This window comes from Panthera onca, chromosome B4, assembly GCF_046562875.1.
Source record: "Panthera onca isolate mPanOnc1 chromosome B4, mPanOnc1 haplotype 2, whole genome shotgun sequence".
Lineage (NCBI taxonomy): Eukaryota > Metazoa > Chordata > Mammalia > Carnivora > Felidae > Panthera > Panthera onca.
In genome coordinates, this window is record NC_138345.1 from 14,470,027 (window position 1) to 14,496,888 (window position 26,862).

At 37.4% G+C, this 26,862-nt stretch overlaps 1 protein-coding gene across 5 annotated transcripts in view; it reads right to left on the reverse strand.

Annotated features, from left to right (window-relative positions):
• The window catches only part of MINDY3 (MINDY lysine 48 deubiquitinase 3), a 95,962-nt gene that overhangs the window by 36,332 nt on the left and 32,768 nt on the right, over positions 1-26,862 (reverse strand). For 4 of the 5 annotated variants that reach the window (XM_078450387.2, XM_078450390.2, XM_078450389.2 and 1 more), the window contains 2 exons: positions 20,189-20,259; positions 15,215-15,295 (listed from right to left, as the gene is read on the reverse strand). In XM_078450387.2, coding sequence (XP_078306513.1) covers positions 15,215-15,295; positions 20,189-20,259 — 152 coding nt within the window. The remainder of the gene's footprint in view (positions 1-15,214; positions 15,296-20,188; positions 20,260-26,862) is intronic. The other variant, XM_078450388.2, reaches the window with a different exon arrangement.

A 26,862-nucleotide genomic window follows, 5' to 3' on the forward strand; every position in this document is an offset into this window, starting at 1 on the left:
CTGGGGGACTAGAACTGTGAGAAGAGCAGTAGTCAGCAAGGGAAGTCAGCTGTGGTGGAAGAACGAACATCAGGAGTTAGGAGGTGATGGTTACGTCTCCAGGCAGAGCACATGGCGTTCCCACAATGCTTAGCACACATGGAACACTTAGTGCTGCGAAGAGGCCAGCGGAAGCCGGACGCGGGCACTAGACGAGACAGGGTTGCAGAGCCTACGAGATGAGGCACTGGAACGGATGACAGGCGGTAACTTCAAACATGTCACAGGAGAGGAAGGCAAAAAAGGAATTTAGACTGTTCACTGTTTGAAGTTTCTAAGTTGAACCAAGTAGCTCAAAACCCTGTATGTGAGCAAACAGCCCATGTGTCAACCACCTAAACACAAATTCTTTTTCTCCTCCCAAAACACGGCCCAGTGGCACAGGCTATGATATACTAATAGTGATACACTAATAGCTAATTTGCTAAACTCCTTAGAAATTAATTGTTCTTAATCATACCACTCATTTTAAGATGTGTTTATGCCAAAGGGAGAAGAGAAAAAGGAAAAGAAAAGAAAGGCCAAAGCAAAAAAAAGTGAATTCTAATGAAAACATTCCAAATGTTTTCATCCACAAATCAAAGCCAGTATGGTCTTCTAAACTGATTCCTGGATTGCTTATTTTGAGTATTTACAATGATTTTTAGATTATTATAGAAAGCCATCTCTTAGTTAACACGTGCTTAAATTTACAGAATGTTTAAATGTTTATAGATGAAACCTGGAAAAGTTACAAAACCACCTATTCCCATTCAAGTGTTTCATGCTGAACTCTCTTTAACTTTCTAATTTGGTTTAAAATGACAAATTCCAACACTAATTTTAACCAATTTCTTTAACTTAAATACATTTGAACAAGGTTCTAGTTTAAACATCTGTAACAGAATGACCCAGGTCGTAAATTTGGTAATATATTAATGTCAAATGTATTTCATATTTGCATAGCAAGTTTGGCAAATGAAGAATTCTATTCAACTGAGGAAGACTCCTTTACCATCTTAAGGCAAAATATTTTAGCGAGAGATACAACTGATGTGTTTTTCTCACTGAACATAAAGGATAAAGTAAAATGGAACCCCGATGTAATAAATAACTGTGTAAGTATGAGGAATAATAAGAGAACATTACCCTTCAGATTTCCATTTCCAAGACTTAATATAGCAATAGCTTTTAGATTACATATTTAGTATATTCTTTGCATATAACTATCCACACCTCCATAATGTTTTGAACACTGTCCAGCCTGTTAAATGGTAAAGAAAGAGGTAGTCTGTACATTTAAGGTGACCACCTAGTGGGAGGGAGAAAAATGTGCTACTATATGCTTATTTTGGTGAACAGTATTAAAACTGTCTTAAGAAAATTACACTGCAAAACAAAATTCAAACATACACCCCCCCCCCCCGCCAGAAAACCAATGAGTTACAAATAGATTCCAATGATGTAATTCCAAGTTATCCAAATCAGCAAGTATACCTGTAGACATTTTCTCCTTCGCCCCTAAATGCATTAAGTAGGACAAAATACCGAGTTGTACTGGATCTGAAACTCTTTTAGGTACCCCTCATTGGGAAAAGATAGAAAACCTAACAGTCAAATATTTAAATATTGTTTTAGTTATTTAAACTCTGATTTACCATCAAAATTATTTTTATTCTAAAAGTAGTTCTCCATATTGGTCAAATATAATTGGATGCTTTTATCAGAGCAGAGGAATTTTAGAACAATTTCTATTTAGCCAATTTACTGGGCAACTGGGATTGCTACACAAAATAGCTTTTAAAATGATCTGTCCTCAACCAACTTGCCTTAATTGGCAAAGTGCTATTGAAGAGAAGGGGGGAAAAAGGCAAGCTGTTAAGGGACTATCTAATATCCTATAGTCATGAAACAAATACCTCTTTTCACGTAGTTCTGCCTACACTGTTACTATAATTATTTGGTGTTCACCATAAACCTTTTAAAATGTAACATTAGCTATCCTTCTAAACAGCCAGTGAAATATAAGGCAGGCCTATGTTCAGTTCATTGGCTAGGTGTAAGTAGCTCATTACTGAAAAGGTCTTTAAAGTTTATTCATTATGGCTTTCATCATTATCAAGAGCAATCTCTTGTCATAAGTAATCAAAGAACTTCTGAGAGTTTTACCTAACTTCAGGAATGATCACACATATAAAGTACAATTTAGCTCCCAGACAACATTTTATAGTGCTATGAAGATCCCTTCAAAAGAAAAAAAAGTTAACTGGTATAGAACATACCTTTAAGCTGTAAGTAATGTTTGCTTTAAAATCACTTTATGTTTCATATGCACTCTTAAACTCATTATACTTCTGAAAATATTTGGGGGTTACTATGAAACATTTTATATCAATTACCAAATGCTATTAAATATGTAACAGTTTTCAGTGCCAATGTTAGAAACAATTCAGGTAATGCCACGTCAACTGAAAGTAGCTAGGACAGTGGTCTTTTTTCTTTACTCTTCCATTATTTCCCCCCAAATGTGCAAAAGCCCTTGGCTATCTCCACAGCAGCCCACGGCTGTGCAGCACTGATTTGTGCTGCACTGGCAACGAAGTCAGGGAAGGAAACATAAGAAAAGCCCTTCAAGGCTCCTTCTCCAAAAAAAACCAAACAAACTTTAAATGTGCAAGTTGAAATAAGGCAGTAGAAGGAAGTCTCCAATAGGTATCATCATCGTCATTACTATTATTAACACCAGTCAAGGGGCTTCTTTTTCTCCCTTTCATCGTAACTATACAGCTCATCTTAAAAATCCTTCCAACCTTTCTCAATTGGTTTCTGCCGGAGAATTCACCTCTAAGACCTAAGGCATCTACTCTATGCAACCAGAATCATGTTCAGTGTTCTGTTGGCTTATGTGAAGAACTGCGCAGAGAAGAGCTGTTAGCCTTTTAATTACTGATTTTCATTACGAAAACAGCTAACATAAGCCATTACTCTCTAGGCACATGATACCTCCATAATTCAAGAAAAGTGACTCCCTAACTTATTTAAATGGTTGAAGTTAATATTCACTGATCAGCTGGATAAAAATCAAATACGTTGTTAAAAAGTTCCTCCTGATTTCTAAGTAAAGACTCTATATCAATTGAATCAATTTAAACTGCTAAATCACCTGGACACAAGAGTAACTGATTTATGGTGGTAGAAGAGGTTGTTCTCACACTCTTGCCCCTCCAGGCCTTGTAAGAGGATTATTTATCACTGCCTGTGGCTAGAGGACACAAAGTACCTCTCTGGTAGGGGTCTACTTCCTACCCTCACGGACATGAGGTTTGGCCAGAGAAATGAAAGCAGAAGTGACATCACGCTAGCTCCCAGAAGAAGCTTTAAGCGCCACCTGCGTTTTTGCCAGGTGTCTCTCTGTTCTCCCTCTGCCAAGAGAAGTGCACAATCCTATGGGCTGCTCCTTCAGTCCAGATCTTAGAATGAAGAAGGCACATGGAACGCACCTGCAGCCAACATGTAAAAGTGAGAAAGAAATGAGCTTTTGTGTGTGTTTGGGGAGAAGGGGTATGGTGGGAGTGGTGTACCCAGTATATGCAAATACAGGGTGCACGGTCTGGAGAGGATTTAAATGTAACAAAACGGACGCCGTCGTAATGCTTTTTATCACCAACACACGCAGGCAAATTTGAACAATTCCAGTGGCAGACAATCCCTCCTATCTGGGGTAGACTGCACTCCTCGAATACTGAATAAATCACTTAAATTGCAGGGTCTTTGCTTCAGAGAGCTGGCATGAGGAATTAAAACCTAATATTCCACCCAGGGTTTCACTTTGTGCCCCACGTGTATTCGCTTTTCCTATTCATAGGTGGCTACCTTTTCCTCTCGTCTTTCCCTTCGTGTTTACCCACTAACAATTTTGATAATATGAACTGTATAAAGGGGTCGCAGTACTCAAAGTTCTAATATTCAGTTTTATCACAACTTTAGAGAAACATTCTTATTCTTCATTATGAAAGTTGTTCTACTTCCATGAACATGCCTTACATTCATGCCTTGGGTATTCAGGTTAAGCCTTTCATATCAAGATAAGCATGCAAACATAGTATACCAAAGACGGTGTGGAAATAAATGATTATTCCAGCCGGTCCTGTATCTGATGCCAGCCTTTACTTCCTTCTTAATCTTCCAGCACAACTAGTCTGGTTCGGCCATCCTGAACCCATTACTATTCCCCAAATATAGCATGGACTGTTGTCACCTCCCTCATCTCTTGTGTTTCTGCTTCATCTTTTCTCCAAACCTAGAACATAGCCCTCACTTCATATTAAGTCAAAAACTTATGTCCTTTAATTCATGTATCATATCCTCTGTACCTCTCCCCTCTTCCAGTCTCTATTCCACTCTTGTATAATTATTTGCTTTTTGTATACCTAAGGGACAGAAGTCGTTAAAAGCTAAGGAGTCAGAAGATTTGAGTTTGAATCCTGGCTTTGGTGCTCACTAGCATTTAACTTTGGAGTTGTTATTTTTCACTGGCCCCAGACTATAAAATGTTGACGAAAAATGGTACTTACCTCACAGGGGTGAACTGAGGATTACACGAATGCATGTAAGACGGTTAGCGTAATACCTGGCACAGGCAATGCTCAGTAAATGTAAAGAGAAAACTACTACAATGCGTTCTTTATTAATCTTTGCATTTCAACAGTACTTAGTGCAATATAGGTAATGTAGCTATATTGGGTCCTGTGGGAAAACAGATCTCAGGTAGTATCAGTGATCACAAGAAGGTAGAAAGCTGGAAGAAATTACAGGAGCAACAAGGGAGAAAGAGAAACAGGAGTCCCAACACTGAAGATTTCAAGCCTGGACCATGAATAATGAGCAGGATTTTAATCACATTCTAGGCAGAGGGTAACATAAATAAAAGAAACATAAACAAAATCATAAACTTGTTAACACCATCATACATAAATACATGATATAAGACCTTTTGCTCCAGTCTATCAACTCTATTTATTATAATTATTTTCATCAATTATAAACAAACACCTAGAGGTGTATCAATGCTGATTCTAATTAAAACCCATAAACTTTGGGGCGCATGGGTGGCTCAGTCGGTTGAGTGTCTGACTTTGGCTCAGGTCATGATCTCCCGGTTCGTGAGTGTGAGCCCTGCATCGGGCTCTGTGCTGACAGCTTGGAGCCTGGAGCCTGCTTTGGATTCTGTGTCTCCCTCTCTCTCTATCCCCCTGTCCCCTGCTGCTCGCGCGCTGTCTCTCTCTCTCTCTCTCAAAAATAAACATTAAAAAAAATTAAAAAAACAAAACAAAACATAGACTTAACTGATGACCAAACTCCTTTAGGCCTTTCTATCAATGATATTTTATCTTATTTGGACAATTATTTGGGTTCTACTGTAATAAGAAAATTATTAGAAACTAATTGAAAAGGAAAGAGGGACTGCTTTCAGTCAGCAAGTTAACATGACTGAGATAAAAAGGAAATTCCTAAAAATTATAAAAACCAGACACAGGAACAGCTGCATAAGGGCATTCAGAGTAGTAGGAAAGAGAACATAAGAGCAATTTAATTGTCAGTTTTAGGAGGTAAAAATATTTATAATGCATTTTCAAAGAGTTCTGAAAAAAATCAGGTACAAAACAAAAGCTTTATCATGATGGCACAATCGCTGGCATAACCCTACAGATTAGCTGATGAGGGCTAGCTCCAAAGCGTGTTAAGCAGCCAGGAAACAGTTTGTGGTTAAAGATACATAGTTTTTCAATAATTCACAAAAATAAAAATTAATTTATGTAGACTTCTACCCAAACTTTCCAAGTTGTTGAAATAACAGATGCTATTCTTATGTTTGAAGATAGATGTCAAAAGTCACATGACAAGTTATGACCTTAACTATTAAAATAAGTAGGTCTTAAATCCATTTTCTTTCTGCAGTAGAGAAGGCAGGGCATTGAAACCTAAGCACAAATTCACAAAGTTACTTAAGATAAATGGATAGGGTGGGGTGCCTCGCTGGCATGTGACTTGATCTCTGGTTTTTGTTTTTTCTGTTTTTTTTTGTTTTGAGTTTCAGTCCCACACTGGGTGGAGATTACTTAAAAATCTTAAAAAGCAAAAAAACCCAAAAAAACAAAAACGGATACATTGATGGGATGACAAAACTGCTTAAATATATGTAACAAAACCCCAACTATAACATTTTATGTGTTACAGAATGCCCAACTGTGAATTAACTGCATTCCAAGTTCCAGGACTTTGACTCAACAATGAAAGATACACAGAGGTGAATTTCTTTATAACGAAGTCTATAAAGTGTTGTTTTACTATTTTCCCTTAAAATTATGTTTCTTACATGTAGAGAAATGTATTATTGGTGAAGTAGAGCTGTCCAATTTTTAAATACCTAAAACAAGAAATCTAACACTCAACTGTAGTAGTTTTCCTAATGTTACACCAAAGAACAAACACACAAAAGGAGCTAACTCTATAAAAAGAATTCTAAACAGTCTCCCAGTAACAGATACTACAGTAAGAGCAGTCAGCTCATGGAGGAACAGTTACATGTTTTGTTTCTCCTTCGCATTAAATTCAGTTTCTTTATATATTCTGAGCTGAAACAGTAATGTGTTTTCATGTGTTCTTACTAAAAGGAAAACTGCTTTATCACAGGAAAGGTCAAAGGTGATACTCTGCACATACAAAGAGACCTTTTTATAACCACAAAAGAGGACAGAAAGGGATGTAAAACTCATCTCTCCAACTTCAAAAGAAAGTATGAAATGGATTACCAAGGCAATTAGTCACTGATCTTCCAAAGATGAAACTAGATGTTATAGGTGGGTTCCAGCTACTTTTATATTGAACCAGCAGCTCTCATCCCACACCGAGGTTGAAATGCACAATAAAAACAAAAGAGACAAACTTATTTTGTCTACTATTTTATACACATAATTTTAATAAAATTAAAAGTATCGTATTTTCAAATGTAAAACCCTTGCTTTCAAATTTGCTCTGAAAACTAACTTCATAATTGCAATTCAAGAGGAAATTACGAAAATGACCCCAAAAATTTAATCTTAAAGCCAAAATATAAAAAAGAAAAAGCATCAAAGGGAAAAACGATGGTTGGAGAGAAGGAAAAGATGGGAGGAGAAATGCTCAAATACTGACTGTGTCAGGTAGTATTTGGGCATTTAAATTATATGTTTCAGAATGAAAAGAACTGACTCCTAAAAGACGATTTAACATATTATAAAACAAATGTTACATAGCCTTGTTTTAATAATAAGAGCTCTTTTTTTAAAAAATTGAATATAGGTTCTAAATTCTTGAAGCATGTGCAAAGTCTTTTCTTTTACCTGTTCAGTAAGTTTGCAAGTTTTAAGCTTATCAAAAGTACCATGGCACTAGAATTAAAAAACAAACAAAAAAGTACACTGGTATGATGATTTTTAACATATTATCCATACCTACAAGGCCTGCTTCCTCACAATGTACAGAAAATTTTATTCTGTTATGGCTCAGATGACTTGTTTGGAGAATTCTCCACCCTACTTAATGGAAATTAAGTTTCCTTCTTTGAAGAAGTCCCTTTACCTACTGCATTTAGCTCACCCACATCCCTTTTTCCCAGGGTTCTGTGGGAGTCCTGCTGCTTGATGACTAGGTTCCTGTAAGATCCCTGCAGTCAGGCTATGTGCTCCTCCCTCTTAGTATAAAACTCCCACTTACACAGAATTGCTTCCAGTTATGTTTTGCAACCACATTCTCTAAGATACATCAAATAATACAATATCATTTTTGTTGTTTCACAGACATAGATAAGAAAGGTCACTTTTTCTATGTCAGATGGAAGAGTACGATGACTTACAAAATGTGGGAGATAAATTTAAAAACTTAAATGATATTAAAAAGATAGCTATAATCAATCTGAAGTTTTAACAACCTGCTCATAAAAGTCAATTATTAAATTTATTTTTACCATTGATTTTTAAATAAAATTGAATGGTGAAAAATCTCTTCCAATCCCACAAAATGTGTTGAATGAATCTCTCCACAGGTCAGGAAAAGGGCTCCGATAAAATTAAAAAAAAAGTTAAATTCTGGGCCACTGGATATCTCAAATACGAAGGGATAACTTTATTAAGTAAATAGTTTGGCACTCAAATTTATAATGACAAATTGTACACCTCTTTTAAAATAAATTAATATATGTAAGAGTCCTAAAAGTAACCTATTCATCTCAAAAGGAAAAACCAACACAGACAGTTAAGAAGTTATCTCACTGAACAGGAACAATTTTCTCACTCATCCTCAAACTATGAACATAAATTTTAAATATGATAGAGGATATGTGACAATGCTTATTTATAAATACTCATCAAAGCTGTTTTTATTCACTAATCTGGAGAAAGAATCTGCGTAGGTGTGTGTATTTAAGTTGATCAGCTAGGAGAGCAGAAGCAAGTTCTTCTGTTTTAGTCTCCATATAGTTAATGCATACACTAACTGTTATTTCTTGGTTTACAAGCTTACGGGTATGTTGAATTCTTATGATCAAAGACAACTTAGCATTCCTACGTCCCCATCTCCCTCCGTGTTCAAATCCCAACACAGCTGTATCACAATTTTTGGTGAGACAGATCTTCAGTGTTTTCTGCATGCAATCATTTGTTCAACAAAAGTTTAGTGAGCACCAACACTGTGTCTGGCCCTGTTCTAGGCACTGGAAAACAGCAGGAGATAAAACAGACAAAATTCCTGCCTTCAGAGAGCTTACTAGTGAGAAAGATAGATAATATATAAAACAAACAAGTAAAATATATAGTATGTGCCTAAAACCAGAATATATTAAGAACTCTTGCAATTCAATGAAAAGACCAACAACCCAATTCAAAAACAGGCAAAGGACTTGAACAGACATTTCTCCAAAGAATATATACAAAAGGCCAAAAAGTCTATTTAAAAAAAAGATGAACATTATTAGTCACTAATTAGGGAAATGCAAATCAAAGTCACAATGACTACTCGACACTCACTAGGACGGTTATAATAATAATAAAGAGGAAAATAACATGTGTTGGCAAAGACGTACAAGAACTTGGAACCTCGTACGCTGCTGGCTGGGATGCAAAATGGTGTAGCTGCTGTGGAAACAGGCAGTTTCCCAAAATGCTAACCAGAGAATTACAATATGATCCAGTCATTCCGGTTCTAGGTATTTACCAAACAGAACTGAAAACAGGGATTCAAACAAGTTCCTGTAGAGGAACCTTCACTGCAGCATCATCCACGAGAGTCAAAGTCTGTTGTCTGCAGAGAACAGAGTGTCATTTAGCCACGGGATGGAAGCGGTGAGGATACAGGCTACAAGGAGGTTGCACCTCAAAAACATTACGCTCAGTGGGACGATCCCCAACACAAGGCCACATGTATGATTCCATCTACACGAAATATCCCGTATAGGTAAATTCTCAGCGACTGAAAGCAAATGGGTGGCTCCTGGGGCTCTGGAGAGAACGAATGGGAGTCCATGCTTAATGGATATGCCATTTTATCTTAGAGCAATGGAAATGTTTTGGACCTAGTTATAGGCAGTGGTTGTACAATGCTCTGAAAGTACTGAAAGCCGCTAAATTGTTCACGTGAGAAGGGTTACTTATGTTGTATGAATTTCACCTCAATTAAAGTGGATCTATATCTAGGTGTGAGAGACAGAATGTCAATGAAAAGGCGGGAAGAGCAAGGGGCAGAGAGCCAGGGCAGGCCTCCCTAAGGAGACGACATGTGAATACCGACCTGGAGGAAGAAGAGAATCCTTCACACAGGCAGCTGAGGCGAAGGCAACAGCAAACGCAAAGGGCGCGCTGCATCTCGGAGCCACAGCAAAGCTCGGTGAGCAGGCCAAGCACGACAGGAGGGGAGCAGTAGGAAATGCGATTAGAGGGGCAACAGGGAATCAGCTGAGGTGAGGTGGGGCCGCTAAGTTATTCTAAGGACTTTGGCCTTTACGCTGAGCACAGGGGAGCCTATGTAGGGTTTTGAGCACAAGCGTAACATGAAGTAACTTACATTTTAACAGGGTCATTTTAGTTGCTGAACTGAGAAGATCCTACAGCTCCTCGAAGGGCAACGACAGAGTCATCAGTTAGGAAGCTACTGCCAACGATCTAGGAGAGAGATTTCTCCAATTTGTCTTTCAGTTCCTTATTCGTCCTTCAAATATTCTTTTCTCACAGCCTCCAGAGTTTCATGGATATAGTAACTTCTTTGACAGTTTTTGGTTTTTTGAAAAATTTTTTTTGATCCCTACACTGTCCTACACCAACTCCATTCTTTTTTTTTTTCTTCTTCTTTAATTTATCTTGAGTTCCTTTCTCCCTATTGCTCTGATTTCTGTTTTCCATGTAAGCATTTCAAGCACTGTCCATGTGGGCAGGACTTGTAAACCTCACTGTGGGGTTATCTGGCCGGGCCGTCTCACTGAGATACCGCAAACTGCAGTATCCGTCTTTCCTCTTGACTGGGTCAACTGGCCCAACAAAAAATAAATTGCTTTAACCACGAGTGGGTGCATTCAACAATGCAAAGCTGCTGCGCTCTTTCTGAGGCTCTAAGATTGATCACTAAAAACACTCATCTCATTAGCTTTCTCCACCCTTCGTCTATCCAATCCAATCTGTCACCAAGCCTGTCAGTTTAACTCAGGAATGGCTCTCTCAAATTTATGCACCTCCATCCATGGCTACCGTCATGACCCTGGCCAAACCACATTCCCTGCTTACTGGAAATACCACAGACGTCCTCCCTACCCACTCCCTAGGTTATGTCTCTTTTCCACAGTTAGCCACAGTCATCTTTCCAAGATGCAAATTTAATCCTGTTTCTTTCCTTCCTACCCCGCCCCCCCACAACTATTCCCACCACCTACTTTTAACAAGTCTAGTGGTTGTCATTACTCTTTGAACGGTCTTCCTAAGTCAAAGACCTGCTTTTGCAGCCTCATCCTAGCCCTTGCCCCTCAAATTCTCCGTGCTCCCGCTCTTCTTCTTCAGTTGGTTCCCACCATAGTCTTGTACTCCGACTATCTCCTGTCCAGGGAAAGCTCTTTTCTCCTCTTCCCGTAGTCTAATCTTACTAAGGCCTCAGAGTGCTCATCTGAGAGACACATCAGTTCTTCAAGGAAACGTTCCTAATTTCCAATACTAAGATAAATTCTTACAGCTTTATATACCTGTGCTTTGTCAGCCCTCATCATAGTTGTAACTGTTCTAATTTATTAAGTGATTCTTTGATTAATGCCCCCCCCCCATTAGAATGTACACCTCTGGAAAAACAGGAGCACATCTATTTTTGCTCACCACTGTTTGAGCACCTGGCACAACGCTGGGCACATACTATATGCCCAGTAAATATCTGACCAATGAGTACACACACGAATGATGACTGCTGCAACTCTTACTACCTCTGGTGTGTCACCTCAAGAATTATACTGCTTTTCAAAGGCATTTTCAAATGCTAAATTACAGATTACTTTGAAGATTGTGACCTTAAAACACACTTTTTTACTTAATCATAATCAGCACAAAGAAGCCAGCATGTGAAATACACATCCATACAATCCTATGAGTTTTACGGAAAAAGACACCAACACTTACATTAAGCTGCTGTTACAGGCCATAGAACATAAAGTGAATGACCCCCCCCCCCCCCCAAACAAACCCAAACTCAAAAATAAATAACCCTAAATTACTTTTTGAGTAACAAAAACAAAGCTAAAATTACCTGTTCAAATATAGAAATATCTAAGAAAGAATGATCAAATCATAGATCTTATAAAAACAGAATTTACAGTATTTTCTAGATGGCAAATACTATACAGAAATATTTATTTCTATATAAATATTACTGTATTTAAAATTTTATTTTATTTTTTAAATTTTTTATAACGTTTGTTTTTGGGAGACAGAGAGAAACAGACCACGAGAGCGGGAGGGGCAGAGAGAGAGGGAGACATGGAATCCGAAGCAGGCTCCAGGCTCTGAGCCTGACAGCTGTCAGTGGGGCTCGAACCCATGAACCGTGAGATCATGACCTGAGCTGAAGTCGCTGCTTAACCAACTGAGCCACCCAGGCGCCCCTAAAAAATGTTTTTAAACTGGATCTAATAAGTGTAATCAAGTATTAGTGGCCTCATTTCCTACTTCTGTAATCTTCCAGCTTTTATTTCAAAGGGAAAAATTCTTTACTTGCAACTCTTTAAAAAAAAAAAACAACATGTTCAAGCAACCTAAGTTCAGTTGTTTTAAAATACACTGAAAAGTAGGGGCGCCTGGGTGGCTCAGTCGGTTAGGGTGCTACTTCTGGCTTAGGCCATAATCTCCTGGTTCCGTGGGTTTGAGCCCCAGGTCAGGCTCTGTACTGACAGCTCAGAGCCTGGAGCCTGCTTTTATTCTGTATCTCCCTCTCTCTGCTCTTCCCCTGCTTGCGCTCTCTTTCTCTCAGAAATGAATAAATGTTAAAAAATTTTTTTCTTAAACACAGTGAAAAGGAATTACCCATACTTTTAAGAAGCTTCAGAATGAGTCATGAAAAAGTATTTTTAGAAGATATAAATATCACTGGAACAAGTGTGGAAAATTCATGCAAAGGCTTTATTCACTGAACTAATGAATCCCCTGCACCACGTGCCAGACTATATATCAGATCCAAAGATACAAAGGTAGGTATCAAAAGAATTAGTATAAAATTCAAGACTTCTAAAGGAGAAGGTGATTTTTAAGACCTATTATAGCTGAAGAACCTAAAATCTTACTATAAAATTCTCTCCAATCACTTCATGCGGGTGTGCATTCTCCTATCAGGATTATGAGTAGCTTCCGGGGATGCAAATAAATGAAGACAGATTCCAACACCTTGTCTGACTCAGGAGGTGTACACGGAGCTTGTTTTGCCAGGCCTACAACTGATGTGGCAGGGTTTTCTGTTTCTCTCTATCCTCAAGTCTCTATCTAACTCGACATATTGTGGCACGTGGCTGAGGCCTACGAGTTAAGATGACTGAGAAAGCCCCTGCCCACAAGGGCTCACTGCTGACCACGGAAGACACAGAAACAGGCTTGGGAAGCAAGAACTGTGCACTGCCTGATACGAGCAATTGCACAATGGACCAAACACTATGGGATAATAGAAAATACCAAGCAGATGGGTAAGAAGTGTATGTTTCATAGAAATGTAGGTATCAGTCACTTTCAGGACTCTTGTCAACAGACCTAACATTTAGATGCTTAAATACAAAATGCCTGCATATTTATGTAGCTCGGTTGACATTATTCCTTCTATTTTACCTCCTGTAAAATCTCTTCTGTTGACAACAAAAATCACTTCTTGAATATCAAACATAAAATTTAAGATTTAAAATATTTTCATCTCATTATCTTTTATATCTGAAACTTTTACTGTTTCATAGGATTTATCACTTTTCCTATGCTAAAAAACAGAGCTGGAGATAAAAATAATAATTGGCTTGAAAATACATTTTTGCAAGTAAATTGGAACTGATTTTCTTTTCTGGAAATTCAGAACACTTTACACAAAAATTAGTCAAATGGTGAAATCCTCCCTCTGGAATTAAAAGTTGTTCAGTTTCTGTCATTTACATTGTGCTTGTAACTTCTTCTCTACTTTAGGAGGGAAATAAACAGAAAAAGCTCTCAGACTCAATGTAACCTGTCAGTACTTTTAGTCCTGTAGTTCTATAAAAGCCTGTACTTTTAGTTGTATTTCATAGCTTTTTCTGTTTAAGAAAAGTTAAGTATGGATCTTGCTCTAAATCCATTATCTAGATTTTGGCAGCACATTAAAAGTAATACTGTAATAAGGGGCGCCTGGGCGGCTCAGTTGGTTGAGCGTCCAACTTCGGCTCAAGTCATGATCTTGCAGTTCATGAGTTCAAGCCCCACACAGGGCTCTGTGCTGATAGCTCAGAGCCTGGAGCCTGCTTTGGATTCTGTGTCTCCCTCTCTCTCTGCACTACCCCTCCCCGCCTCGTTTGTGCTCTCTCTCTCTCTCAAAAGTAAATAAACATAGAAAAACTTTAAAAAAAAAAGTAATACAGTAATAAATGAGGAAATAGAATCCACAAAACTAAGTTTTTGGTACAATTTATACAATTCGTCTTCTTTCAGACACAAATAAAATTACACTAACAAGTACAACCTAAAAAAGTATATGGGGGTAATCAGGAAAGTCCACTAGAAATAAGAAACCTCAAAATACACAATTATATATTTTCTCCCTTTCCAACATCAGCAACTGCATCTAGGCACCCCCATGTTTAAGGAATACAGAATAATGAAAATGGGAGTGATGATGGCAACCGCCAATATTTCCTGGGCACCTAACTTGCTCTAGGTGCTGCTAAATATCTTATATTTAAGCCTGATGACAATTCTAAGAGTTAGGTATTATCAGAAATCACTATTTTAAAGACATGGGAAAAAGAGGCTGAATGACGTTCAGAAGTGGCAAGGCTGGGATTCAAATGAAGTATGACTCCAAAGCTCTTAACCACTCCACTGTGGACATAGAAATACTATAGTTAAAGGCTGAGATTTAGAAACAGGTTTAAGAATTTTAAAATAAACATATTCAAATACATTTAATCTATTTCAATATTGTAACCCCGTATATATTAAAATTATAGGAAATATAACATCTTAAAAGAGAATTTCTATACCACTGAACTATTCATGTATTTAATAATGTTTTCCTAGATGTTGTAACTTAAAATTATTTTATATTACGTAAATTAGATTCTTATCCTCTTTACAAAAGAGCAACCTAAAACTTTTAAATTCAGTTACTTTCACCATAACAGAGTGATTTCTGGAAAATATCAAAAGCCAAAGCTCTCAAGTCACAAAAGGTAAAGAAATTATAATTAAATCATGACAGATTTTACTGAAATAATTGCAAAACTAGAGCAGTGTAACAATATTTTCTTCAGTATCATTTTTTTAGATTTTGGAATAGTCCCCCTGTTAGTGGGAATACACTGAAGTTTGCACAAAGATCCAAACTAAATATGGACTTATATTACTTGTTTGCCTGATGTCATACTTAAAAAAAAAAAAAAAAAAAAAAAAAAAAAAAAATCCTGCTATAAGCATACCTTGGCAAAAAATACGGTGAGGTGAGTTTCACTGCCAACAATCCAAATAGGGAATTTTGGAGATTTCAAGTAAGAACCAACCTAGAACAAATGTAGCAAAATAAACAAACAAATGAAAATCTGACAGTGCCTGTTGAATATTTGCCTATGAATATCTGAAGCAAATGGAAAAATGTGCTGTGCCAGAATGCCTTACCCATAAAGGTCAAATGCTGAGTGTAAAAAAATCAATGTTATAAATACTGTCAGGGCTAAGTTTATATTGCATCTTTACCATCAGGATAACAATAATACACTTTTAACACAGGTAAAAAAAAAAATAGTTTAGCACTAAGAATCATTCTCAGGTTTTACTAAAGTTGCTAGACAGAATGACCACTTTAAGAATATCAGCTTGATTGTCAAACCCTACAACTATAAACTTGATAATTACTTTATCAGGGGAACAACTGTAAATTAACAAATATATTTATGAATAAATAAAGGGGAAAAACCTTAAGAACATCCTGTCTTCAAAGAACGTAGGGCAATATAATAATCCCTCTAAAGCAAAATATATACTCCAAAATATTTAAGAATATGAAAGAACCCTGTCACTCTTTATGGTTGGAAGTTCACTCCTGTCACTCTGCATGGTTGGAAGTTCAAAGTTTTAAAACATGAAGTCTCCTTAAGATGTACAAAAAGTTATAGCCTACCTTCTAGGTTATATATTTAATCTATAAAAACTTTAGTATCTGAAATTTGAGAGTATCATTTCTGTGGGTGATGGAGAAAGTTTAAAATTCAACAAAAAACAGACTTGGGAAATCGCATCATGTTCACGTCGATCAATTCTATACCCCTATGAGGACAGAGACTACAACTTAAAAACAACCTTACCATTCAAATTTGCTGAATTTTCTTTTCTCACACAGACTGCCTGGAATGGGGGACATTCTGAGCAGCTACTTGCAGCAGTCAGGGCAATTCTTCCCTCATCAGTCAACAGGGTACCCTGCTTTCAACCACCACTACAGTCCTTTGGCATTTATGTTCATCATGGGGAAGTAGGGGAGAGGGACTCTTTTGTATTCACGGATAGAAACACCGGTATGTCTGTCCTTTGATGGGCAGGGTGGGCTGGATGTGCTGATGGCAATGGTGAACCAGGAGAGCAGGAAGGGTGATGATTTGGGGGTAAAAGAGAATAAGGGCAAAGGACAAAGACAAAGGAGAAGCTCTAATCACAGGTTCAGAGTAGACGGAATTTTAGAGGTGCTCAGTGCAAGTCCTTCAATTTTACATCAAGAAACAGGAAGTATCCAGGATCCGCGCCTTGTCTGAATTCAAACAGTTAACAGAGCTGGAATTAAAACTCAGGATTTCTGACTCCTAATATGGTAGCTTTCCCTTACATCACGCTACCTCTTGGGGTGAGAAGTAAATAGACATTATTTAATTTCTATTTTAGAAAATGAGTATGTGTGTGTGTGTATTTAAATAAGGTAGAAGTAAAAAAGTGAGGATTATATACAGTAGAATCAAAAGGTAAACAAATGAACTCATTAAGTGTTTCATAATAATATAAATAAGTAAAGAGTGCATAAATAGTGCAGCCACTTTGGAAAAAGAGTCTGACAGTTCCTCAACAAGCATATAATTACTGTACGACAAGCAATTTCATTCCTGGGTACACATCCAAGAGAGACAAAAACACGTTCACAAAAAACTTATACGGAATGTTCTTAGCAGAGTTATTCATAGTAGCACAAAAGCAGGAACAACCCGAACGCCCACCAGCTGATGAACAGATAAACACAATTGATATATAAATACAATAGAATATTTGGTCATAAAAAGGAACAAAGTGCTAGTAGGTAAAACAAGAATCAACACTGAAAACACTGTGCCAAGTCAAAGAAGCCAGACACTAAAGGCCACCTATTGAAGGATTCCATTGAGATGAAATGTCCAGAACAGGCAAAACCACAGAGAAGTAGAGCTGCCAGGGGCTGGGGAGGATTGGGGAAGCGACCGCTAGTGGGGTTAGAAGATCTTGTCAGAAGAAGAAAAACATTCTGAAATTCAGTAAATGGTGACAGGTGCACGACCTTCTGAACTGCACACTTTAAAATGGTGAGTTTTATGGTATTTGAGTTTATCTATTTAAAAAAAAAGGGGGGGGGGGCACAGACCAAAGCAGAGTCACCCTCTGCACTGTGTGCATATGTACCGACACGGTTTCATCTGTGTTAATGAACACATATGATCAAAATGACATGAAAATGTTAATTTCTAAAGAGCAATTTGCTATGATGGTAAAGCACAGGGAAATGTTCAGATGCACAAAACTAATACAAACACAATGATTTCCTTAATGCCATTTCTCTAAATGTTTGGTAAAAAGTAAATCTATACAGGTTTCCAGAAGGCCATTTACAGTTATGTACACCACAGTGTAATTTAGTTCTTCAAAAAACTTTGTCACACCATCCCGACCACTTCCCTTACAGGTCTCCCACACTCCAGGCCACTACGTACGGCCCTAAGTGCCCTGGAGCCAGATGTCAGACAAGCAGAGACAGCCCTCAGCCTCAGAGCTGACTGAAACTATTCAACCCCTAGAGAGCCTATGAAACCTAGCCAACTCCATCCCAACGCCCGTACACAGGCTGCTCTCTGTAGTAGCACCTTGCTGTTGCCCTGTCCCCAGGTGTCATCCCGTCTGTGGCGCTGTCTGGGAGCCCTCTCTTGTTTGGAGGTGTAAGTAACAGAGAGTTCTGCCTTTCATCTATCTGAGTACCAGTGTGTTGTGTCCTGCCATTATAATAATCTTTAGGGGTGCCTGGTCGGCTCATATGGTTAGGTGTCTGACTCTTGATTTTAGCTCAGATCATGATCTCGGGGTTGTGGGACTGAGCCCCATGTTGGGCTCTGCACTGAGCACGGAGTCTGCTTAAGATTCATTCTCTCCCTCTCTCTCTACCCCCACCCGGCTCGCATGCCATTTTCCCCTACCTCTTGCTCTCTCTTGAAAACAAACAAAAAACAAACAAAAAAAGTTACTGCTAGAGCACTAGAGCAATATGCATTAGGAGAACACATAGCCATTACTGGTTTTCCACTAAGATCGTAGGAGGAAAATAGGCATTGCTCTACCTGCTCTTCCTGACAGCTAAAGAAAAGCAAAAAGCATGATTTAGAAAAGCTTACAATTCTGAAATTGGTAATTCACTCATTCAACAACTGTTTACTGACCACCAAGTATGTACCCAGAAATACAACATCACTGGCTTCAAAGGGTCTATAGTCCACTGGTGATGAACAGAGAAAAGCAAATTCAAGATCAAAAAAATAAATAAGTTAACAGACAAGAACATTATAGAGAGATTATTCCTATGCTATTATGAAAAAGGGTCACTGAGGCAATGGCCGAAGAAAGGGTCTTGGAGGCACCATTTTAAGTAGGACCTGCAGGGGACAGGGAGCCATCCACTCAAGATCTGGAGAATTCCTGGCAGAAATGATGGCAAGCACGAAGTCCTATTAGGCAGGAAAGGGCTTGGGTGTGTTCAGAAACTGGCAGGAAACCAGGAGGACGAGTGCACAGCAACAGAGAGGGCAGTGCGCCTCCAGAGGGCCAGACAGGATCTGGTTCAGGGCGTGGAGAGGGCAGTACGCCTCCATGGGGACAGACGGGATCTGGATCAGGGCGTTACAGGCCACATGGTGACAATTTCACAGTATATCATCTCCACCCCCTATCCTGCAAAACCCACACACATGCTTTAAAAAAAAAAAGGCTTTACTGAAGTGTCTTTGACATGCGAAAAGGGTACACATTAAAAGCGTGCAACTTGATGTTTTTATATATGCATACGCTGTGAAAAGATCACCACCATCAAGCTAATTAACATATTCATCACCTCTATACAGTTACCATTTTTGTGTGTGTACCCATGTGCACACTTGCCAGCACACACACACTTTTTAGGATCTATGAATGTTTGTGTGTGTTTCCTGGGAGAACGGGATGCAGCTTGATGCTCTGGTTGCCAGGCTACTTCAGAATAGCTTTAGCTTGTAAGTTAAAGTCACCGAAAATTATAAAACAGTTGCTACTGTGTAACAATATGATGTCTACTAAGAGATCCGGGCAGGATGGAACCTAATTCATTATCATACCATACCACTCCTTTCCAAGTGTTGTCATGAAAGAGGAACACTTCTGCTTAAAAGAAAGTAAGAAAGTAAGAAGGCAAGAGGGCAAGACACCGTCATTTTCCTAAATCACTATCACCAGAGCTACTGCTATGGAACCACAATTCTAAAATGGAAAAGAAAATGAGATCCACTTCTCCCTTTCCAAAATCAGGACACCTCATTAAGTGCAAATCATTAATGATTTGAACCCCATTTAAAACTATCCAATAGTTATTTCAGAACATCCAATAGTTATTTTAGAGTATGCAGAAAAGCCATGAAATATTTATCAATAAATGAGAAGTTCCTAACCTTAGCCCATGTGCTAAAGAATTTAATGCTATGAAATGCTTGGAATTTTGTTTTTAAGTGTGAAATCATTTTTCAGATGGAATAGACAAAACTTAAAACTTCAGGCATCTAGCAAATTCTTTTTCTTTGCCTCCTAAGTATTGCCAGTTGTTTCAGCAAAGCGTACCATTATGAGGAAGCAACAATACATCCTTTTCCCTTGGTTTACCAAAAAATAAATGTATACGCAATAATAGATTTATTTTTATAAATTGTGTTTTTTTACTGGGTTCCGCCCTCTGTCCTTGAAAACAGGAAACTCGGCATCATCAGCCAGCTTAACTCTATCCTTCATACGCCTGTCAGTTTAGGAAAGGAGATCAGGAAAGAAGTGGAGAGTATGTACTAGCAAGTTAAATGTCATCTAGGAGAAAATACCATCCACGACATTGGACATGTGAATAAAAAGCATTGAAAACACCTTCAGAATCAACTTACCTTACAGTATCTTAAAGCTTCCATTAATGTTAAGAATCCTACTGCTGCTTGTTCATGTATACCAAGAAGTTCTACAAAAAAGAAGTTAGCACTGCATTAGCATATATAAATCTGAAAAGTACCTATATGTAAATATAGATGTACCCTATATACATATTTTACATCAAAACTTTTATTCCCCAAACTATACTTCAAAACCTAGCATGTATTTACTGTTAAGAGTTCCATCAAATCATCGTATTACTAATTATTATCAAATGCCATTAGATCATGTTTGTGTGGGTGATGTGATATTCAGATGTACATTAAATGTCTTTACGAACTTTATTTTCAATGTTAATGTTTAAAATGAGGACATTTTTCTCTCTGAAAACCAAGGAGTTACGGACAAAAAGAAAAAAGAGATACTCAATAATATCCATTGTTTTGACTTAGAAAAACAAATGAATATGCTAATCTTAATCCATAAAATTTATCATCAGTGAACCTACTTGTAGAATACTTAAAACATGGGAATTTGATTCCATTCCTGACTCCTATAAATAAACACAGTGTGCTTAAGACTCCAGAAATAAAGACAAATAGAGCAAGTTATCTGCCTTACAAAGGCTAAATTTATCAAGAGAGATAGAAGAAAAAACTTGTGTCTTCACTGTTTACACACACACATACACAATGCATCTTAAAAGTGATAAAAGAACATCTGTTTATTGTATTACGGAAGGTGTACAGAACTGACAACATGTGAGTTGAACCTCAAAGCATATGTAGGAATTTTTTCCAGGCCAAGAAGATGATACGAAGAAAATTCAAGGCAGAGGAAACAAGAAAGAATTATCAACAATAAAGAAAATCAATGTATTTAAGGGGTGAAGAATATGCCAAACCTTCCTTCAAGGTTTCTATCCTGGGGAATCTGACAAATGGTGACTAACTGATAGAGTTAAGAAAAAGTAGGTTCCGAAAGTGGTATCAAGAGAGAACATGAGTTTGGTTTTAGACAAGCTGGAAGGGAGGAAACCTCAGGACTTCTAGCTACAGATGGATACACAACTAAGGCTCAGGAACACAAGGAAGAGGGGTCAGGGGAGGATACAGAGCTTTGGGCATCATCAGCATAGAGATGAGAGGTGATGTCATGGATGTGGTTAAGAAAGAACTGACAAAGCTCAGAAAATGAAGACAAGTGATTATTTCACAACAAAGATGTAACTGTGGTGATGATCTTATCTTTTACAGACTATAGCTTTCAGTTGAGGTATATTAAGTAGAACTACAATAGTATTTGGATCCATAAATGTTTCTACAAAGCATTTTTTCTGGTTCAAAATTATGTCCACTGTAAGTACTACACACACACACACACACACACACACACACACACACACACAGCTTTGCTTCCTTTTCACCATCTGGTCATGTTTTATCCACTTTTCTGTTAAGATATAGTGTTTTCCTTATTAATTAATGTAATAATATCAATTCTTAGTCATACCATGTATCCTTAAGTACAACATTCAGACAGTGTAAGCCAAGAACTGGTTGTTGAAACTTTTGGATTTGGAAATTCAAAATTAAGAGAATATACATATATTTTTCACTAGTTTCTTACAGGTACCAGGAGGGTATAGCAATAGTTCCCAAATTGTCATTTATGATTCCTAGGGATCCACAAGACCCTTTAGAGACTACATGATTTTCATAAAAGGACATTAATTGCCTGTTTTGTTTTTTTTTTTTTTTTTTTTGCTCTTAAACTTTCATGAGTAAAGTGAAGTTTTCCAGAGGCCAAATGACATGTCATATCTCAACAGACTAGATCTATAAACAGATATGAGAATGTCTACTAATAAGCTCAACATTGAAGGAACTTGCAAACTTTAAAACAATGTCACTCTTCTTACTGATTTTCTTCTTATTTTGGAAAACAGTTATTTATATTGAGAAGTAAAGGATGTATTATTGTCATTTTAAAATGAATTGATACATCTTTTAAATTTCTAAGTCTTAATTTCTAAGAAAAATATTGATCATTATTTGGTTATAACCCATACAAGAAAAAGCTCTTTGGGATCTTCAATCATTTTTAAAAGTATAAAAAGCATGAAAACAAAAAACACCTGAATCACTGAGTTATAGCATTCAAAGGAAAAAAAGGGAGTGGGGGTGAGTGACCCAAATAAGCAGAAATGGTACTCTACGGTCTTACAAATTTTCCCCTCCTCTTCCTTCTTAGATTTATTTTCAAGTTCAAAGAAGAATATGTATGTTGAGAAACATTTTCACACTTTAATTTCTAAAAATCAGATATCACCACCTAGTGTTATGATTAGATATTGCATCATCGATTTCCTTGTAATTTTAAACAAATGTCTCAAAGAATATATTTGTAACTTAATGCTACTAGCTATGGCGAACCAGCTGTTCGTAATTGTTGGGGAATGAATTATTCAGATTAGGTCAGTAATCACATGTTTAGGCATGCAGTTTGGATGATAATATTTAAAAACTACTCCTATTTCCTTAGACTAAATATTTAAATTTTTTATCTGTAGTAGCTAATGTGCATCCTTAAGAATATTTATTAGTGTACAAAGTTGTAAATATAGTGAGGATATACTCACCTCACATATTACAACTTATAGAATTTACTTATATAAGACTTGTCTCAGTAAGTCTCAAAGAAGTCAATTTACATTTGCAGAAAATCCTAATAATTGTGTCATTATATTTGAGAATTTTCTAACTTTGTTTCCTTAGCTTCATATTTCAGATTAATCACGATCAGAGTCCTTATCAACCCCATCTGCTTCAGTCAGTGAGACCATACACACACACACACACACACACACACACACACACACACACACACAGTTTTATATTCCTTGGTTTGCCATTCTACCCTTTTCTCTTCCACTTCAAGTGTCACTTCTCACCACCATCAGCCCATCTACAAAAGTCCTGTTTGGGCCTTTTAAATTTGATGCTGACTTGGAAACCAGATGACTGCACTGCACTTGTTTAAGAAACATACTCTGAGTGCCAAGTAGTGAAAAGAAACAATGCTGCATAGTGCAGGAATACAAAGCTACCAGCAGGAATACAGAGATGAAGACAAGACCTTCTTTGCAAACCATGTAAAGATAAGGGATTAATAACCAAAATATATAGGGAACTCCTACAACTCAGTTGGAAAAATCCAAATCACCCAATTAAAAATTGGGCAGAGAACATGAATAGACATTTCTCCAAAGAATACATAAAAATGGCCAACGATGGAAAATGGAAACGATGCTCAACATCACTAATCATCAGAGACATGCAAATCAAAACTACAAAGAGTTACCACCTCACACCTGTCAGCACGGCCATTATCAACAACAAGCCAATCAAAAACTGTTGGTAAGGATATATAGAAATTGGAACCCTTGTACACTTCTGGTGGCAACGTAAAATGGTATAGCAGCTACGGAAAAGAGCGTGGAGGTTCCTCAAAAAATTAAAAGTACAACTACCATGTGATAGAGCAATTCTACTTCTGGGTGTTCAATCCAAAAGAAATGAAAATCCTTTGAGATAATCTTTCGAAAATCTCAAAGAGATACTGTGCTCCCTCACTCACTGCAGCACTATTCACAACAGCCAACATGTTCAAACAACTTCAAAGTCCAGCAACTAACGAATGGAGCAACATACTGTGGTACATACATGGAATGGAGTATGACTCGGGCTTAAAAAAGAAGGAAATCCTATCATATGTGGCAACAGGAACGACCCTTGAGGACACTATGCTCAGTGAAATACACAAGTCACAGAAGGAGAAATGCTGCACGATTCCACTTAGATGGCTATCTAAAATCATCAGATTCAAGCGTAAGAGACTCTTAAAAACTGAGAACAAACTGAGGGTTGATGGGACGTGGGAGGGAGGGGGGGGTGGGTGATGGGTATTGAGGAGGGCACCTTTTGGGAGGAGCACTGGGTGTTGTATGGAGACCAATTTGACAATAAACTTCATATATTGAAAAAAAATAAAAAATAAAAAAATAAAATCATCAGATTCATAGAGGCAGGGTGGAATGACGGTTGCTAGGAGCTGGGAGGAGGAGGGAATGGGGAGTTGCTACCCACCAGATAAAGTTGCAACCATGTAAGATGAGAAGGTTCTAGATATCTGCTGTGCAACTTCACACTTACAATTAAAACGGTATCTTAAGTTAAAAATTCATTATGAAGGTAGATCTCATGCTGAATGTTCTTACTACAATTGAAAAAAATCCTCTCCCCCTCCCTCAAAACAGTAGGTGACAGAGTAGAATGCGTTAAGTGCCATGAAAACGAAATGCTCAGAGGTCAGGACAGATCACTCTGGACTGTGAGACTCAGGAAGCTCCCCCTGGAGGGACAACAGCAGTTGAGGTAGGCAGTGAAGGACTAGACAGGCACATGTGAAGGGACATAAGTCTTTGGCAAAAGGCATAGTATGAACAGAGAAATAAAAAACAAGTAGCATAATTTTGTTCAAGCACAGGTTCATGACAGTTGAAAAATAAGCTTGGATCAAGTTATGCAGAGTGCTTAAGAAAAAAGTTTGCGGGGGCGCCTGGGTGGCGCAGTCGGTTAAGCGTCCGGCTTCAGCCAGGTCACGATCTCGCGGTCCGTGAGTTCGAGCCCCGCGTCAGGCTCTGGGCTGATGGCTCGGAGCCTGGAGCCTGTTTCCGATTCTGTGTCTCCCTCTCTCTCTGCCCCTCCCCCGTTCATGCTCTGTCTCTCTCTGTCCCAAAAATAAAAATTAAAAAAAAAAAAAAAAAAGAAAAAAGTTTGCAGTGAGAAAAATTAAAAATGATTTATTTCCAAGGATGTTAGAACAGCTAAACTAAAAGGTGATAAAATACTGAGAAAGACTTGGCTACCTACTGAGACATAAATTGCACACATATACACAATTTGAGCTATGAACTTTGTGAAATCTATTTTTGAAAGCGAAGAGCTTTTCAAACCCAGTTACTGTTTGTTTTATTCCTAAGAAGTCAGGTTGCTACAAGGTTCACACGTAGCTACGGTTGCCAAATTTAGCAAAAAAACTCCAAAAAACCAAAAAAACCCCAAAAAACAAGAAACAAGATGCTCAGTTAAAATTTAAATTTCATATATAAAAAAAAAAAAAATTTCTTTGGTAAAACTATATTCCAAATATTGAATGTCACATACTTACACTAAAAACGGTTTACTCTTTGTCTGAAATTCCAGTTTAACTGGGAGTCCTGTGTTTTACCTGGCAACTTAGCTCCAACTAATTACATGTATTTTTACAAGTAAAAAAATTTAGAGAAAATAAGCACTTGTGCTCTTTTCTTACACAAATTCTGATAAACCAAATACTTCAAATTTGTAGATCACCTAGCCACTTAATTACAATTCTTATTACTTAAAAAATACTAAAATTTCAAAATGATCTTAATCTTCAGGTTCTCTTAGTGATTATGTATCATGAGTTCATCAACTTTCAGTGAACTATTTAATTATAGCCTGGATAGACTGGGATACTGATTTCTATTAAAAAAAAAAAAAACAAAACAAGCAAGCAAGCTCTGTGTTTCTGATTTATAAGAGCTGACTCCACCTCAATTCCATAAAATGAAGAAAACATTAAAATAATTATCAAATGAACATAATAAATGTACAATACATTCAATAGCAGTACACAAATACAGCAGAAGGCCTTTAAGACAGAAAAGAGACCACCAGAAAACTGATATACAGGCAAACCAAGTCAAAGAGAAGCTCGGCTTAAAATATAAGCAGTAGTGCAAGCTAAAGAAAGATGGCAGGTAAAGAGGGGCCAGACCACAAAAGGATTTGAGAGCCTTCATTAAGGAGTTTAAGTGCACGGGCAAGCCGGTCACTGAGTGGTTGTGAGAAACTATCATGATCTGATTTAGCTTGTAAAATGCTACACCGGCCACTGGGAAGGACTAAGGGGGCGGGCAAAAGTGATATTAGGTGACTAGTTCTACTGTGTTCTATTGCAGAAGCAAAAGATAGTTTTAATGGTTGAGGTAGAATAAAGTACTTGGATTTGGGAACTGTGATCAACAATATACACTGTCATTTAAAGATACAAAAATAACAATCTAAATGGGAAGATTACTATCATAAAGATGTCACTTCTTCAAAATAATCTACAAATTTAATATAACCTGAATCGAATTCTAACAAATTTCTTAAAAACTGAAACTTACAAAGCTGAAAAAAAGTTCAGTTGGACTGGATGATACAAAAATGGCTATAATCATTTTGAAAAAGTTCAACAGCAGGAAACATTTGCTGACAAATGTCAAAAACATTATAAAACTACGCAATAATGTAGTTTTGGCAAGAGAACTCACAAACCGATTAGTGGAATAGAGGAGTGTGAAAAAAGTCTCATACACATGGAAAAATCTGTTCTTTGATCAAGTGGGTATTTCACATCTGTGGAGAAATGACAAGCTAGCAAGCACAGTAAGCAATTCTTTGGGAAAAAGAAAACCGATCCCTCTCTCACATCACTCATAAATAAATAATCCAAATAGTCAAAACAGCTAAACATTATTAAAAAAAAAAAAAAAGCCTACAAAAGCAGTTGAAGAAAATACTAGGAAATATTAGTTTAATCTTGGGATGGGAGAAAT